This window comes from Acinonyx jubatus, chromosome E4 (genome assembly GCF_027475565.1).
Source record: "Acinonyx jubatus isolate Ajub_Pintada_27869175 chromosome E4, VMU_Ajub_asm_v1.0, whole genome shotgun sequence".
In the NCBI taxonomy this organism is placed as follows: Eukaryota; Metazoa; Chordata; class Mammalia; order Carnivora; family Felidae; genus Acinonyx; species Acinonyx jubatus.
Genome location: NC_069395.1, coordinates 39,678,420 through 39,696,610, shown reverse-complemented (window position 1 = coordinate 39,696,610; position 18,191 = coordinate 39,678,420). Strand labels below are relative to the sequence as shown.

Sequence of the window (18,191 nt, the reverse complement as noted above, 5' to 3'; positions counted from 1 at the left end):
ATTTTTTTCTATTTTTTTTTAATGTTTATTTTTGAGAGAGAGAGAGAGAGCAAGAGAGAGAGCAGAGGAGGGGCAGACAGAGAGGGAGATACAGAATCCGAAACCGGCTCCAGGCTCTGAGCTGTCAACACTGAGCTCAACGTGGGGCTCGTACTCAACAAACCGCGAGATCACGACCTGAGCAAAAGTCAGACGCTCAACTGGCTGAGCCACCCAGGTGCCCCTAAATAAACATTTTAAATAAATAAATAAATAAATAAATAAATAAATAAATAAATGGGAAAATAGTCACAGAGGAGCGTGACACATATTTCACAGGGGAGGTTGAAAGAAATCCTAGAGGTGCAAATACCCGGCTGAGAAAATTAATGTAAGTAAAAAGACATACGTATGTACAAATAAATGTGAAATGGTGGATTCATGTGGTGTGTGCAGCATAATCCTGTGTCTATACAGAAAGTGAGGAAATAAAATCACTCAGTCAAGTAAGTCATCAAAAAACAATGGTCATTAAGAGCTGGGAAAACACATATTGAATTTTTCCATCATCTGGGAAATGATATCGAGCGAGAAGATGAGCTGTCTGAATAAAACGAATAAATACACTCGAGACACAAAGAATAGCACTCTGGGGTGAGAGACAACACTGACAATTTACTTTTGTGTGGAGAATATTTACCTTTCTGGTTTCAAAGTACTGAGAAACCAGGCAATTTGGGACTCAATGTGTTCCAATAAAACAATGTCCAACTATCACTCTGAAACCAAAAGGTAGGAGAAAACTTTCTCCACATCAACCACAGACATCTTTCTGGGAGGATATACGGGAAAACTGAAAAACGTTTCTAAAGCCATCCATCCTCCCTCATGGGACGTCAGCTTAGAAAAATAACTCCAGGGGCCCCTGGGTGGCTTAATCAATGAAGCATCTGGCTCTTGATTTCGGCTCAGGTCATGACCTCCTGGTTTGCGAAATCAAGCGCTGCATCAGGTTCTGTGCTGACAGTGCGGAGCCTGCTTGGGATTCTCTCTCTCCTCTCTCTGCCCCTCCCCCGGCTCACCCATGTGCTCGCTCTCTCTCTCAAAATAAATACACAAACTTTTTTAATGGAAATAGAACTCCAAACGCTAAGTGTACTTACCCCTCATTTCTTCTGCGAAGTTCTGGCTCTGACTCAAACTCTGTTTGGCCTTCCTCAGTTCTTCCTCCAGGTGGCAGGCTTCTCTGGCCCTTTGCTCAGACTGACTCTTAAGGAGGCTGTTTTCCTTCTTCGCTTCCTAAAGCACACATTTAATTGGTTACAATCAAAACCACTCAAGCTAGTTATGACTTCTGCCATATATGGGTCCCAAATGGGACCACTTGTGTACCTCACTGGGGAGGAATCTCACTTTCCCTTTGTGCACCTAATGAAGTTAGACATTCTTACTTCAATCAGATGATTTTATGAATAGAACTCAAAAGCACAAAACCCAAAACTGACAATAATCTTTTTCCTTCAAAGAAATAGACCTCTTTGAACTTTCTGGATGTCCCCATGCTGGCTCAAGAGTGACCTCAAAAGGAGAATCCTACTTAGAAGATCCTCGAAGACACAAGCTCCAAGTTCCTATCACACCTGAATGATCCAATACCTCTTTGCAAAGATCTGATATGCTAACGAACCGAAAACTTCACATGACAAATTTCTTACTTTTCATTGGAAAACCATCTTAAGGCTCACCGTAAGGAGGATGTCTTTATGAGTATTAAGTGTTTACCAAGAAAATCAGCAGTGTGCAAGATGCTGGAAAGGGTGTCGTCAAAGACACAAATATAAATAAGAGAAGAGTCTTTGGCCCTCAGGGTAGGTCTTCCCCTGGCAGTGGGGGAGGATTTGATACCAATCACTTAGTTCACACCAGGATCCGCTAAGTACTATAAAGAGGTGGAGTATGCTATGGGAAATCAGAGGGCAGGTACACGGAAGGAAGAATGAATTCTAGATGGGGGAATCTGGTTCTCTGGGTACCTGATTAGGTGAAGGAGCCATACAAAAAAGTAGCAGAGACTCATATGCATGTCCATTCCATGGAGTTGGGCCTATTTTTGAATCTTTTTTTAAATATATATATTTTTAACGTTTATTTATTTTTGAGAGAGAGAGAGACAGAGCATGAACGGGGGAGGGTCAGAGAGAGAGGGAGACACAGAATCTGAAACAGGCTCCAGGCTCTGAGCGGTCAGCACAGAGCCCGACGCGGGGCTCGAACTCACGGACCGTGAGATCATGACCTAAACCGAAGTCGGATGCTTACCAGACTGAGCCACCCAGGCGCCCCCTATTTTTGAATCTTAAAAACAAGCATCATTTATTTATATGCCAAATAAAACCGCTACTGCTTATCAACCACGTAAGACTTGTGCGTCAACATAATAAATCCTCTGTTCATGTTCTTCAATCTGTTTTTCAACTGTCAGTGACTGCATCGCTGATAAGTATCTCCACCTGTATTATATGCCACCCTCTGGACCGCAGGGAATCGGCATAGATTGTTAAAAACCGACGGAATCAAGTGCCTCACATCCTTAGGGGGAAAAACATTTCATAAGGCTACCTTTTTTTTTTTTTTTTAAATTGCACTTCAAAAATACCCCTCTGAGAAGAAAGGGGAATTTTTGAATCTTAAAGAAACAATTAAGACCCATCTTCCAAAACCCAACAGCACTGTTAGAAAACAGATGGTCTTGGCAAGGCTGTGTTGGAAAGTTGCCTTCAATTATCAGTCTGGTTACTACCAGCAGATGGGTACCTAGGCAGCAAAGCCAAATGCAAGAAGAGGGAGAATCTGGCTAGTGGAGAGTACTTGAAAACTTGCTGGCAGCTGCTGTGTTCGTGCATATATGTTCATTTCATCTTCAGAACAAGACAGAGCCTGTTGTAGTTATGCTCCTCTGGCTCCCTTGCCCCAATCCTGCCTCCCTTCCATGAGTTAAATGGACGCTCTATCAAATTAAGAGATCAATCAGGGCTGATGGGAGGCTCCGACTGATCTCAAGACAGAGAGGCTAACACTTGTACCAGTCAGTGTTAAATTCTGTCAAGAGTGACCATGAAGGTGCACGGGTGTCGAGGACTTGAACGAGCATCGTTAAACTACAGAAATTATCATCGCTTGTTTGCTCTCCGGGCTCAGAATAATCACCACTCAAGTGAGATCACAGATGTGACAGGAAAACTACCTTAAAGCACTTTAACAAGGGTAATGGAGCATTATTATTAGCATTTCTTCCCCAAATTTGACAGCAGCTAGATCTGCAAGATCCATGCTAAGATTAGCTGAATCAGTTCAACGTAAAAGAGTAACTAGAGTTTTGGGGCGCCTGAGTGGCTCAGTCGGTTAAGCGTCTGACTCGGTTTTGGCTCAGGTCAGGTTCTCATGGTTTGTGAGTTCGAGCCCCACATTGGGCACTGTGTTGACAGCATGGAGCCTGCTTGACATTCTCTCTCTCTCCCTCTCTTTCCCTGCCCCTCCCCCTCTCTGTCTCTTTCTCAAAAATAAACAAACTTTAAAAAATTAAAAAAAAAAAAAAAGAGTAACTAGAGTTTCACCACCTGGGTTGACTTCACATTTTTATTGGGCAACTTATGAAATATTTGCTTACCCTAAAAAAGTAATCAAGTCGAATGGCATCCGCACCTAGAGGTGGGGCAAGAAAGCTGAGAAGACGCTGTGTGCAAAGCTGGGGGCATCCCCAATAGAAGGAAGCAAGGTAAATAGAAGGAGAAAAGAGAAGGAAGGGGGCAACTGGATGTTCATGTATCTGTTGGTCTCTATCTATCTCTGTCCATAACTGGGGGCATTTAAATGAATAGTAAGCTCAATGGAAAGATTAACATGTCTTTCTCTCTTCTGGCATTAGCTCCGTAAATATTTGTTTCTAACAAAATGTTCAGCCAATCCTGGGACCCAGCAGGCTTATAATACTATGGCTATGACCAACCCAAGAATTTCAAAAGGCCCAAATTTGGAAAATGAACATCTGAAAATGGCTCTGTAGGCTGCCATCCATCAGCAATTAGTTTTCTGTGAGGCCACAGCCACTTAAGATTGATTGGGTAGCTCATTATCAACAATGAGTTCGGCATACAAGGATGTATTCTCCTAGGCATCTCTTATGTCCTCAAATGATTTGCAAAATTGGGCACTAGTCTAGAAAAACACAACACAAATCCCTACAACCACAAGCCAGCATTAGAGCTTAGCAAGCAATTCCACCCAGATCAACTTCAGTTTTAGGAGCAGCAAGGGAAGCATCATTTCCCAGGGCCAGACAAAACAAATTTCAGTTACTGTGTGGCATTTCATGATCCCATCCATGAATGGAGCTTAACATGTCCCCTGCTGCGGTGAAGTCTATACCATGAACTGGGGATGGATGCAGAGGATGTTCTTTGCCCTTCCCACCTCACCATTCTTGTCTGCCAGACCAAGCTCCTTCGAGAATCGATGTCATACAGATCCCCGTGCTCAGGAAGGTCCCTAGGCAAGTGATCCCTCATCCTGGTTACCGAACGATGCTATTTTATTGCCTCGCCCCAATGCTAGCAGGCTGGCCTTGGGGTGTGGGATGAGCAGCTTACCCAAAGCCTCCTTTCACATTGACACTAGATCTGAATTTGGCCATTGATCGGGCCATTTAATCACATTTTTCTACTGATATCTTCTCATTGTGAGCAGCATGTCTGTTTACTAAATGCAGACAAGGAAAATTTCAGTACAACTGTCACATTATCTCAGCACCCAAAACCTCTAAGCATGCGAGGTGTGTTTGCACTTACTTAGAGTTCGATACCGAAAAAGCTACCAGAGTGCTAGAGGAACAGGACGGGCAATATGTTTAATGTGAGAAATCTCAAATGCACTGTCCCTTGCTCATCACTTTCTGTGCCTACAGGTGAGAGCAAACAGTGGGCACATCAGACGGTCACAGCCGTTGACCATCTAAGCACTTTCCATCCAAAATTCAATCATTAATACAGCTTGCAAAAGGAAAGGGTATTATTTAGTCCTCCCTACATGCAGATGAGCAAAGTCAGACTCAGAAAGGCTAGGTCGCTGTCCTAAGGTCACAGAGCAGGGAAGTGGCAGAAAACGATGCAGTCCCAGATCTTCCTGACTCTAAAGCTATCGTTCTGCTACTAAGTTATAGTGCAGACTATAACTTACTGGGTAAGTCACTTTTCTAATGCCAATCCCAAAGCAAAGTGCAAGAGATAGCTAAACCCTTTGCATTCTTGATATCATCCTCAAAAGAAGACACATACCCACAAACATAAATTAAGGCAAATACTACATGCATCCCCTAGCCCTGTGCTAGGCATTTGCACCGGACAACCAAAATCGAGGAAATTTAGGTGCAACGTGAAATGCATTTAACCGCACAGGCCAGAGTGCACGGTGGACAGCTCTACAGCTGTGGGGCTCTCCACGTGTCTTCTGAAACACCTGCAAGACAATGTCCAGCCCACCACCGCGCCTTGGCCAAGAGAACAGTGTTTGGACCCTCTTAACCAGACGATTGCTTTTACAAAATGTTTCCACCAGGCAGCCAGTGGAGTCGCGGGAGAGTTTCTGGCTGGAAGGAAAGCTCACAGGGGGAAGGGTTCGGTGCCAGTCTGCCTGTGGAAATGTTAGCAGAAGCATCTGTTGGTTGGTCCCCACTGGCCAAAAGGCAAACATTTGTTTTGCTGAAACAAACACTTCCACTTGAAATCGTTCTCTGATGAAAGCATCATCTGACATCAAGTTTTCTTCCACTTGGGCTGCTGGAGCCGGGGCCTCCTGTCCCCAACAGCATTACCCCTCTGAGGCCGCCTGCTTTAACAATCACCTCTCTGCTACGGACAGATGTTCTGATTTCACAACCATGATACACTCTTCCAAGCTGTGGGGATGAATACATTTAGAGTTTCCTCATCTGCATAAATAAATATCCTTTATGCAGAATTCTTTCTGAAAAAGGGGCTCCTGGGTGGCTCAGTCGGTCAAGCGTTTGTTCGACTTCAGCTTGGGTCACGATCTCGCTGTTCCCGAGTTTGAGCCCTGTGTCAGGCTCTTTGCTGACAGCTCAGAGCCTGGAGCCTGTTTCAGATTCTATGTCTCCCTCTCGCTCTGCCCCTCCCCTACTCTCTCTCTCTCTCTGTCAAAAGTAAACATCAAAAATATTAATAAAAAAACTCTTTCTAAAAAAAATCTTTAGTCTAAAAAGTGATCGCAAAAGATTTAAAGAAGTGGGAAAAATGCTTTCCTGTGACATTATTTGATAGAAAAGAAACTTCTGTTCTGCTATGCTTCTTTGTGCTGATTTATTGCTCTATTCAAGTTGTTTCAATCTATTAACTGTCCCTAAATGGTTCTCAAATGAACCCTTTAAGATAAACTCCAGACCACCAAATAGAAAAGCCAAATTAAAGTCAGTGCGAGTAAAATCCCACATCATCAGCATGCTCTCCTCGTATCCACACCACTGGAGAAACTTCATCCACCATTTCGTGTAACAAGAATGAATTTCCCAAGAAAGACACTGACAGTCTTGCACATGCCCAACGTGACTCTGGAAGTTGGGGCAACAACTGATGATTACTTGTTTTTGCAAGAATTTTAAATCTAGAAATCCCTCATCTGTCGTTGCTTTTGTTTAACCTAGGACTTTCCACAAAGTTTTTAAGAGGCTCAAAAGCCAACCCTTGGAAAGGGGAGCTACATGATCCATCCCATCACCAGTTTTGTTTCTTTCCACTTAGAAAAGTTGATAAATACTCATCTACGCCTCACTTACTTCACTGCTTCTCCTCAGCTCATTTTCCTGCATCTGACTCGCCTGCAATGCCTGTTCGGTTCTGCAGAACTTTTGCTTGAACTCTTCCAAATTTTTTTCTAGCTGGTGCTTTACTGATGTGACCTGTAAAAAGAAGACAAGGTAAGGTTTAATTTTTATGTGCTTTACTTTTTAAATATATTATTTCTTCTTCTTTTTTTAACATTTATTTATTTTTGAGAGAGAGAGAGAGAGAGAGAGAGAGCGAACGCACGTGCAAGCAGGAGAGGGGCAGAAGGAGGGGGACAGGGCATCTGAAGTGGAGCGAGCCCAATGTGGGGCTTGAACTCACGAAAACTTGAGATCATGACCTTGGCCAAAGCTGGACACTTATCCAACTGAGCCGCCCAGGGGCCCCTAAATTATTTCTTCTTAAGTAAAATGGTCATGGGACATGAGAACTGATGCCATCGATTTTGGGTGAGAAACAATATATGTCACAGCTAAATATAGCATTAGAAGTTTAACTTAAAATACCATCAGAGCACTGTGGGTGACAGCATAGAGGAGATCAAAAAGGGCTGGGTTTGGAGAGAAAGCAAAAGAGAAAAAAAAAAATTTAACTACAAAAAAAAAAAAAGAAACAATGAAATAGTAATAAACAACCAAAAAAAGAAAAGTTGAGATAAGAAACAGACCGGAAGTGGGTGCCTGGGTGGCTCAGTCAGTTAAGCATCAGACTCTTGATTTCGGCTCAGGTCATAATCTAACCATTTGTGAGTTTGAGCCCCACATGGGGCTCTGAGCTGTTAGTGCAGAGTCTGCTTAGGATTCTTTTTCTCCCTCTCTCTGTGCCCCTCCCCAGCTTGTTTGTTCTCTCTCTCTCTCTCTCTCTCTCTCTCTCTTTCTTTCTCAAAATAAATAAAAACTTAAAAAAAAAAAAGAAAGAAAGGAAAAGAAACAGACTGGGAGAATGTATTTGCTATGAAATAGACTGGGAATAAGTATTTGCTATATAACAGATTTAACATTCTATATCCAGGGATGCCTCGGTGGCCTAGTCGGTTGAGCATCCAACTTTAACTCAGGTCATGGTATCACAGTTCATGAGTTTGAGCCCCTTGTCAGGCTCTCTGCTGTCAGCACAGAGCCTGCTTCAGATACTGTCTCCCTCTCTGTCTGCTCCTCCCCCACACTTTCTCTCTCAAAAATAAAAAATAAATAAACATTAAAAAAATGCATTTCCATAATACAACAAATGGAGCACATCTTTGGTTCCATTTAGAAAAAGGTAAACCAATTTTTTAAAGGAGTGAATAATAGAAGTAGACAGCTTTATGCAAAAAAATACAAACATATATCAACTTCTGAAAGAAACATCCTCAGTGGTAATCAAGGAGTAATGAATTGAAACAACGATTAAGATGACTTTTTCACTTCTTAGTTGACAAAATCTTTAAAAACAGGATTATCTCCAAGGATGAGAAAAAATAGGACCTCTCACACTGGGTGAGAAGATAAATTACAATGTTTTGGAGAGCAATTTGTCAGAATCAATTACAAGGGAGAATACATCTGTCCTTGAGACCACCAATTTCACACGTGGAAAGGTGTCCTACAGAAACATGCATGTTACCCAGTAATGCCATCCCCAGGGCTACAACGAACAAGGTAACGTTGACAACCTAAACATCCACCTGTAGAATAATTAAACTAGAAAATATCCAATAAAAGCAAGGCTCAGACACTACCAACAGAATGTTGCATTTGAAACAAAAATAAAACTGGTCCTTTCTTATAGACTCATAGACCTTTTCAAAAAACAAAACAAAACAAAAAACCCCAAAAAAGAAAAAAATAATAAAAAATAAAAAGCCTAGCATGGAGCCCAATGTGGGGCTTGAACTCATGACTCTGAGATCAAGACCTGAGCTGAGATCAAGAGTCAGACACTTAACTGACTAAGCCACCCAGGTGCTCCAAAAGGACTTTTTTTTAAAGGGTCTTGAAGGAAACCCTTTAATAGTTATCCTGGGAAAGGAGGATTTTTATTTTCTACCAACCTTGGATAGCTGGATAGAGAGAGGATTATGAGCACATCAGAGAACCCCTAATTAGTACATAACACATGACAGTGATGGTTACCTCTCCCCATTCCAGCTGCTTCCCCATCTCTGGCTCCTCTACGAAGAGAGGGCAACTCGTCCCACTTGGTTATATCCTGAACTTGAGAGTTAACCTCAAGTTCCCATAAAATTTCCCATAAAATGAGACTCTACTTGAATGGTAAAGCCTTAATTTTAAAAATAAACAAAGAAGCAAGCACTAAGAAAGTAAAGAGATGAATCTCTGACATATTCACAGTAAACTCCACAATGTGTCACCCTGTCAAGCTATATGGGTCAAGTCAAGAAAAGAGCGAAGGACTATAACCCATCTGTTGTGCTGTTTTCAAGCTATGGGATTCAGTGGTTGTGTTTACAGGGAGAGCAGGGAATTAAACAGGCGAAAGCCTGTCCTCATGGAAAGATTTGAGTGACAGAAGGAACACAGCATAAAAAGAAACAAAGAGGGGTTCTTGGGTGGCTCAGTCAGTTAAACGTCCAACTCCGGCTCAGGTCATGATCTCGCGGTTTGTGAGTTCGAGCCCCACTGCTCGGATTCTGTGTCTCCTTCTCTCTCTGCCCCTCCCCCACTTGCACTCTGTCTCTCTGTCTCTCTCTCTCTCTCTCAAATAAACAATCATTAAAAAAAAAACAAATGAAATAGCTGTATTGTACAACATATGATATGCCCTATGGAGAAAACTTAAGCAAGGTAAAGGAAACAGAAAGTATTTGAGGATAGGGATCTATGTAGTGACCAGGGTAGATGTCATGGATAAAGCGACATGAGAGCAGAAAGCTCAAGCCAGTGAAGGTGCCCTACAGATCCATCTGGACACAGCACCTCCCTGAAGATGCTGAGCGTGTTCTACCAATAGCAAGGAGGCCAATAAGCGAGGTGCTGGAAGGGCCACCAGGGTCCTGCAGACCCTTGGAAGGATGAGCTCCTACTATAAGAGAGGCGGGAAGTAGCTATAGCTGTGAGTAGGGGAGTCCCATAACCTGACTTACACTTTAAAACACTCACTGCTGGGGTGCCCGGGGTTGGGGGGGGGGGGGGGGGGCGGCGCAGTTGGTTAAACATCCGACTCTTGATCTCAGCTCAGGTCAGGTCAGGATCTCCCAGTTCATGAGATCAAGCCCCGCACTGGGCTCTGTACTAACAGTGAGGAGCCTGCTTGGGATTCTCTCTCTCTCTCTCTCTCTCTGCTCCTCCTCTCAAGCTCGCCCCCCCCCGCCCCCCACAATAAACAAATAAGTCAATGGATTATAGCTTTCAGCGCTTTGACTATTTGCAGGATGTGAATTACTCCGGGCGGCTCCCACCTGGTGATATGACCCCAATCCATAGGAATATCACACCCCTCCCCAGACCTTCAGATCTGAGATCCTCACTCACTCCCCTCCTTCTGTAAATGAGGAAGCACAGACCCAGAAGGATTCAGTTTGCTCTCTTCTTTGATAAGGAAGGCAGCTTTTCTTTGGAAGCATCAGAATGTCAGCCGTGAGACAGAAAACGCACGAACAAGGAAAAGGGGGAACAAGTGAGGAGAGAGGTAAGCCAGCTGCCTACTTTATCCAGGTCAGCCTGCAGGATATTGTGAGTGTTCTTGGCCTGCTGTAACTCCTGTGTGAGTCTGGCTTTCATCTGCGTGCACTCCTGGTCCAGCGCTTGGCAGGCGCGCTGTTGACGGCCGAGCTCCTGAAACACCAAAGACATGCGCATCAGTCGGACGGACGCCGGTTAACGAGGAGACTCCGGGGTGAGCCGCCAACCTCCTGCAGGCCATGCCACACTGAAAGAGCAGCGCACAACAGGGAGCCAGGCTGACCACTCACCTCATGATAAACATAACCCATCGAGTGCGGGTCCTGGTGATGGGACGCAGGCCTCGGCGGGGGGAAGGGGAAGAATTCCGCCAGCTGACCGCGTGGAAGCTAGCCGGCTTCCGTCCCATCCCCAATCTTACGTTCCTCATCTCTGTTTCCACAAGCCCAGGGGGCAAAAGAGAGGAGAGCTGAGCTGTCTCGGTCACGCCTCAGCTAGGAAATCTAAGGCGCTCAAAACTGGGGCCTAAGTTCTCAAACACCACAGCATCACTTGCAATTGAGAATGACAGCAAGGAAATGCCACCAGTGAACTCTGATAACCGCGTCAGGATACCAGATTACCATTTCCAGGCGCTCTTACTGAAAGGTTAGAGAGCCTCAGTCCATACGATAACGCTCTGCCAGGCCAACTCACTTGCCCCTGGCAGTAATACTTCTGGAATTTCTTTCCCCAGTACATCAGCTACCTTTCGCATATATTTGCCAACCCATGGGCTTTAGAAACAGGTGGAGAATAGGATACAACTCCCTTCACAACTGAGGGTGTTTGAAAGACGAGAGATGATCCTTTCCTATTTGGTATTAAATCGCAAACAAATCAGAGGACACGGATGAAAAGGAACATGCTGGTTAGCAAGTCTCCCATTGAAAACAGAAAGATGGAAGTGTGAAAGAAAACATGGGAACCATTTCCTCACGAAGCCGTTCCTCTCTCACGGAACACCCCAAGTGACGACAAACAGCTCCTCTTTTCAGATGATGAAACTGTGAAATGCCCAACAAGAGCCTTCCGGGCAAACTCCTCGTGAATCCATTTACCTTACTTACCTCTTGAAACTCCTTTTCTTTCTCCTTGATTTTTTGTTCCAGAGAACACCTGGCACTGTCTGCATTTTGCCGCTGACAGCTCAAATCTTCAGACAATCTCCTCAGTTTTTGTTCCAACGCAGCACACTGACAACAAATAAAAATGGTCACTACACAAGGATCCGAGGCAAGAAGCAAATATTTGGAATTTTAGAAAAGTGAGTCCTGAGATCTGGTTCAAGTTCATCTTTGTGTTTTGAGATTTTGTGTCATAAAAAGTTGGGATTAAAATGATCAGCAAAGGGGTGCCTGGGTGGCTCGGTTCGTAAAGCGTCCGACTGCTGCTCAGGTCATGATCTCGTGGTTCACAGGTTCAAGTCCCATGTCAGGCTCTGTGCTGACAGCTCAGAGCCTGGAGCCTGCTTCAGATTCCGTGTCTCCCTCTCTCTCTGCCCCACCCCCACTTACACTCTGTCTTTGTCTCTCAAAAATGAATAAACATTAAAAAAATAATTTAAAAAATAATGAAATGATCAGCAATTACGAAAACCACTATATTTATGTTAGCACACATAATGCTTGTATTTGGGAAATATTAGAGAGGATGTAAAGTATTAGACCATTTAAATAAATACCCCATAATTTGAACTATGAAAGAAGAAATATGTGTGTCTGAATAAAGATTCATCTAACATTGTTGCATGGAAATGAGAGGTTCAAATGCAATGATGTTGACCTGTGTCTTTTAGAAGCTGTAAAATAATCAGAGGGTACCCATCACCTTCATATGACAGTCTGTTTCAAGCATAATAAGATTTTGCGGAAAACTTTAAATATTAAAATACTTCTTTCCACAATGCTCTCACTGTGCCATTTTAAATTCTGAAGGTTCACAGCACTCCAGAGAATATCACAACTGTTTTTAACCAAGCTGCCATAAATAACACAAAGAACACTCTTTTTGCCTTTGTACATAGCCAATTTAGGATGGCTAAATCAAAACTTCGGATGCCCTTCTAAAATTAAACTGGAATAAAATGGTCTTAAATCATCAAGTTTTGTTCCTCTGAATCTTCCCCATGGTGTTCAAATCCCTAAAATGCCCTACAAAACAACTCCAAATTTCCAGGGAAGAATAAGAACACTTCATATGGGTGGGGGAGAACTCCCTGGTCTAAAAGAAACGTGCCAGTATTTGGCAAATATCTCTTCTAAAGTATTTTTCTGAGACTCATTAGAGTCTCGTCCAGAACTATTAGAAATATATGGGGCGCCTGGGTGACTCAGTCACTTAAGCGTCCGACTTCGGCTCAGGTCATGATCTCCCGAATCGTGGGTTCAAGCCCCACATCAGGCTCTGTGCTGACAGCTCAGAGCCTGGAGCCTGCTTTGGATTCTGTGTCTCCCTCTCACTCTCACCCTCCCCTCCTCTCTCAGAAATTTAAAAAAAAAAAAAAAAAAAAAAAGAACTATTAGAAATATTAGAAATTTAACAGAGAAATTGGAGGAAAAGAAAGCATGACATAATACTTTGCCAGAAGACCAGTCAGACACCAATTATTAACTAACCAAAGATGAAAGGACCAAAGCTGGTCATTAATGACTAAATGATTTTGCAACTATCAGAACTTAAAATTTTTTTTTTAATGTTTATTTTTGAGAGAGAGAGCGCATAGGGGAGGGGCAGAGAGAGAGGGTGACCCAGAATCTGAAGCAGGCTCCAGGCTCTGAGCTGTCAGCACGGAGCCTGGATGTGGGGCTCGAACTCATGAACCTGTGAGATCATGACCTGAGCCGAAGTCGGTGCTTAACCGGCTGAGCCACCCAGGCGCCCCGCAACTATCAGAACTTTAAATATACCAAATTCAAAAGAAAAATACTGAGCCAGTGGTACAAATTAATCCACTGCCTTAGACATTAAGACACCTTTGTCACTATCTTTACAGTTCTTGAATCTTTAAATCCCCAAGGAAAAAGATTATAGAAAGTATTTATAAAAATAATAAATAAGGGGGTGCCTGGGTGGCTTAGTTGGTAAAGCGTCTGAGCCTTAATTTCAGCTAAGGTCATGATCTCACAGTTCATGGGTTTGAGCCCCGCATTGGGCCACAGAGCTGGCAGCGCGAAGCCTGCTTGGCATTCTCTCTCTTTCTGCCCTTCCCTGGCTCAAACTATCTCTGTCTCTCTCAAAACAAATAAACTTAAAAAAAAAAATGATGATGATGATGATGATAATAAATATGAATCCAACAAATATTTATTGAGAGCCTACTATATGTCAAGCACCCTGCTAGGCACTGGGGATGCAGCAGGAAACAACTCCAATAAAAATCATTGCCCAAATGATGGTCCCAATGTTGGTGGTTGACAGTGGCTAGGGAAAAAAACCCATGCAAGACAGAGATGAATGAACCCTTGGTGCCCTCTGCTGGCCCTCCTTCAAACTGCAACACATCCCACTACCCTCTCAGAATCAACAATTCTTACTACAGGAGTAGGTTAAAAAAGAGCGTTTAGAAGATACTTAGATCTTATTTAAAATTTTCTAATGACATTCCGATATTGATGACGCATAATCCACGTAATAGTAGCTGACCACTAGGTGTCACGAATGTTCCGTAATATTCTAAAATCGTGCCCAGGGTTGAAATCCTTGAAAATATGCAGTGTGTGACCTTGGGCACTCATTTAAGACCCCGGGGCCTCAGCTTTCATCTGTGAAATGTGAGTGCTGAACTCCAGGTTTGTTGCCAGCCTCAATATTTCTACTTGAGCTCAAACTTTGTACCCCACACAGATTGCAAATACTTGGAAAAGGAGTGTACTAGACACAGCATAGGTTCAAAGAACATGGTATTGATTTTGATTGAATTAGCTCCATTTTACTTACTGGGTAATTCTAATGGTAGACCAGGGAAGAGCAAAAACCAAGCATAATTTGACTAGCAACACATTTGACTAGGTTATACAATGCTAATAGGCAAGAGGGAGAAAGGTACGCTCAATTTTCAGCTAGGTGGATTTGTAGCTCACTGGAAAAAAAGGAAGCCAGAAAGCATTGAATGAATGGGTCTTAAGAGCCTGGAGGAAATTTTCTAATAGAAAGCCAGAGCTAAGTTCTGAGCACTGCCCTAGTCAAAAGTTTTAATTCACGATCCGGTAAGAAGAAACCCTACCAAATACGTTAGATAGAACAAAGATTCAGTGATCCTGTCATACCAAAACCAGTAAGACAAAGTATAATAGGGTAGGTATAATTCTGATATGTAGGAAAGCCTGAGTTGGCAGATAGGCAACTGAAAAGAAGCTTAACTGACAAGGAACTCCATGTAATAATAATATGTTATTATAAACTCACCATGTGCCACACACTAGGCTAAGCCTTTATAAAAATTATCTCATTCTTTTTTTAAAAATTTTTTTATGTTTATTTATTTTTGAGAGAGAGAGAGAAGAAGAGAGAGAGAGAGAGAGCGAGAGAGAGAGAGCGCGCACGAGCAGGGGAGGGGCAGAGAGACAGGGAGACACAGAATCTGAAGTAGGCTCCAGGCTCCAAGCTGTCAGCACAGAGCCCGACACACGGCTTGAACCCATGAACTGGGAGACCATGATCTGAGCCTAAGTCGGAGGCTTAACTGACTGAGCCACCCAGGCTCCCCTAAGAATTATCTCATTCTTTACAACAATCCTATGACACAGGCATTATTAACACCATTTTATTGATTAGACAGCGGAGGCTCAGAACTCAAAAGCAAAACAACTGGGATGTGGCAGAGTCAGGGCTCAAATCCAAGTCTTTGAGACAAAGACTATAAACTCAGATTGCACAAAGTGAATAAATATATGGATCAAGGTAGGTCATGATCCCATTGACCCTCCACTGCATCCTCACTCACTGAATCAATATTTATCAACAGTATCTCTGCAAAGCACTGCACTAGGAGAATGTCTAAAAATGAACCTGGACTACCACTTCCAGTAAGAATAAATAAAGGTACATTTCCCTATTCCTCCTGTTGAGAACAATTCAAAACCCTGGACAAATGAAAGAAAGCTCTAAGAGGAGAGAAGATTGTGCAACTAGGGACTTTAGGACCCAAGGGAAAAACATGATGGTGCTGAAAGAAAAGAACTGTCAACCCCAGAATCCGTATATCCTGAAGAAATAACTTCCAGGATGCAGTAACAAAAAGAAAAACTAGAACGTGTGGCCTAAAAGCATGGTTAAAAGAAGTTCTCTAAACAAAAAGGAAATGATGAAAGAAGGAAACTTGAAAGGAATTGAGTAAGAAGGAAAAACAAGGTAAGCAACAACATTGGTATAAATAGTAGGCTTTCTTTCTCTTCTCCAGTTTTCTAAGTTATGTTTGACAGTTAAAGCAAAAAATATAGCACTGTCTGATGTGGTTCTATACGTAGGTAAACACTTAGGAAAATTGTGTTATAAATGGGCAAAGGTAAAAGGATAAAAAGAGCAGTAAATTTTCTGTAATCCATTAGAGCTGCTTAAATGACAACACCAATAGGCTGATAAATTGTGTGTATATATAATGTAATATCTGGAAAAGTCACTATAGCTCTACAAAGAAATACATCCAAAAGTATCAGAAATTATACAATATGTTCAAGTAACCCACAGGAAGACAGGCAAAAAGGAAACAACAAAATGAAAAAGAAATAGAAAACAAAAAATAAGATATCAGTTTTAAGCCATGATACATCAATGGTTACATTAAATGTAAATGGTTTAAATATGCTAATTAAAACACAGATGTGGGAAGAGTGGATTTAAACAAATATACCCAACTATACGCTGTCTTTGCAAAACTCACCTCAAATGTAATAATAAAAAGATAGGCTGAAAGTAAAAAGAAATACATCATGCAAACATTAAAGGAAAGGTAGAGTGCTACGTTAATATCAGAAAGAGTAGACTTCAGAATAAAGAAAATTACCAGAGACAATGAGGGCTATTCTATACTGGTAAGGGTCAGTCCACAAAGACACAGCAATCCTAAATGTGCATGCGCCAAACAACAGAGCTATAAGATATGTGAAGCAAAAACTGATAGAACTGACAGGAGAAATAGATAAATCAACAATTACGGAAGACTTTCACCATCCTTCTTTCAACAATTGATAGACAGGAAACCAACAAAAATATGGAAGAATTCAACAACACCATCAACCAACAGATGATTTGGGGCTAAGGATAATTTTAGAACACTCCACCCAACAACAGAATATATATATTTTTCCCCCAACTGCATGAAACATACACCAAAATAGACCACTGTCTTAGGCCATAAAACAAGCCTCAACAAACTTAGAACTGAAATCATAGAGTATCTTCTCTGAACACAATGGAATCAAATTAGAAATCAATAACAAAAAGAAAAAAAATCTCTAACCACTTGGAAGCTGAACAAGGTATTTCTACGTAATCCATGAAGCAAAGAGGAAGTGTCAAGGAAAATGTTTTAAAAATACGCTGAATTGTGGGGCGCCTGGGTGGCTCAGTCAGTTAAGCGTCTGACTTCAGCTCAGGTCAGGATCTCACGGTTCATGGGTTTGAGCTCCACATTGGGCTCTGTGCTGACAGCTCGGAGCTGGAGCCTTCTTCGGATTCTGTGTCTCCCTCTCTCTCTGCCCCTCCCCCCTCAAAAAATAAACATAAAAACACTTTTAAAAAACTTTTAAAAATACAAAATAAAAATACGTTGTAATTAAATACAAATTAAAATACAATACCTCAAAATTTGTAGGACACAGTTGAGGTAGTATGGAGGGAAATTTATAGCATTAAATGCCTGCACTGGAAAAGAAAAGCCTCAAATCAATAATCTAAGCTCCTTACTTCAACAACCTAGAAAAATAAGAGCAAAATAAACCTAAAGCAAGCAGAGGGAAATACCAGAGTACAAATGAATACAGTTGAAAAAAGAAAAATAATAGAGAAAATAAATGAACCAAAGAGCTGATTCTTTGGAAAGATCAATAAAAGATCAACAAATTGACAAATTTTATTGTTGTTACTGACAGAATTGACATATCTCTAGCAAAACTGACAAAGAGAAAACAAGAGAAGACACCACTATCAGAAACAGAGAACATCAGGGGTGCCTGGGTGGCTCAGTTGGTTGAGCGTCCGACTTTGCTCAGGTTGCGATCTCACACTCGTGTGTTTGAGCCCCGTAGCAGGCTCTGCACTGATGGCTCAGAGCCTGGAGCCTACTTCAGATTCTGTCTCCCTCTCTGTCCCCACCCCCCACTTGCATTCTGTGTGTGTGTGTCTCTCTCTCTCAAAATAAATTAACATAATAATAATAAAAAAATTAAGAACAAAATAAAGAATCAGAGAATATCACCTGACCTACCAACATCAAAAGGATAAGAAAATACTACAAATAACTACATTTATAAGTTTAAAAATTTGGATAAAATGGACCATTTCCTCTAAAAACACAAACTACCCCAACTCATCAAATATGAAATAAATAATTTTAATAGCTATATAACTATTTTTAAAATTAAATTTGTAATTTTAAAACTCCTCCCCAAAAATCTCCAGGCCCAGATGGTTTCATGGAGAATTCTACCAAACATATAAAGAAAGAAATAACACCAATTCTTTCTTTTTTTTGCAA

At 41.9% G+C, this 18,191-nt stretch overlaps 1 protein-coding gene across 5 annotated transcripts in view; it reads right to left on the bottom strand.

The window, feature by feature from the left end:
• Positions 1-18,191, bottom strand: part of CENPF (centromere protein F) — a 100,397-nt gene that overhangs the window by 27,547 nt on the left and 54,659 nt on the right. For 4 of the 5 annotated variants that reach the window (XM_053208810.1, XM_015062885.3, XM_027074445.2 and 1 more), the window contains exons 8-11: positions 11,566-11,691; positions 10,481-10,609; positions 6,824-6,946; positions 1,143-1,278 (exon numbers count right to left, since the gene is read on the bottom strand). In XM_053208810.1, coding sequence (XP_053064785.1) covers positions 1,143-1,278; positions 6,824-6,946; positions 10,481-10,609; positions 11,566-11,691 — 514 coding nt within the window. The remainder of the gene's footprint in view (positions 1-1,142; positions 1,279-6,823; positions 6,947-10,480; positions 10,610-11,565; positions 11,692-18,191) is intronic. The other variant, XM_053208811.1, reaches the window with a different exon arrangement.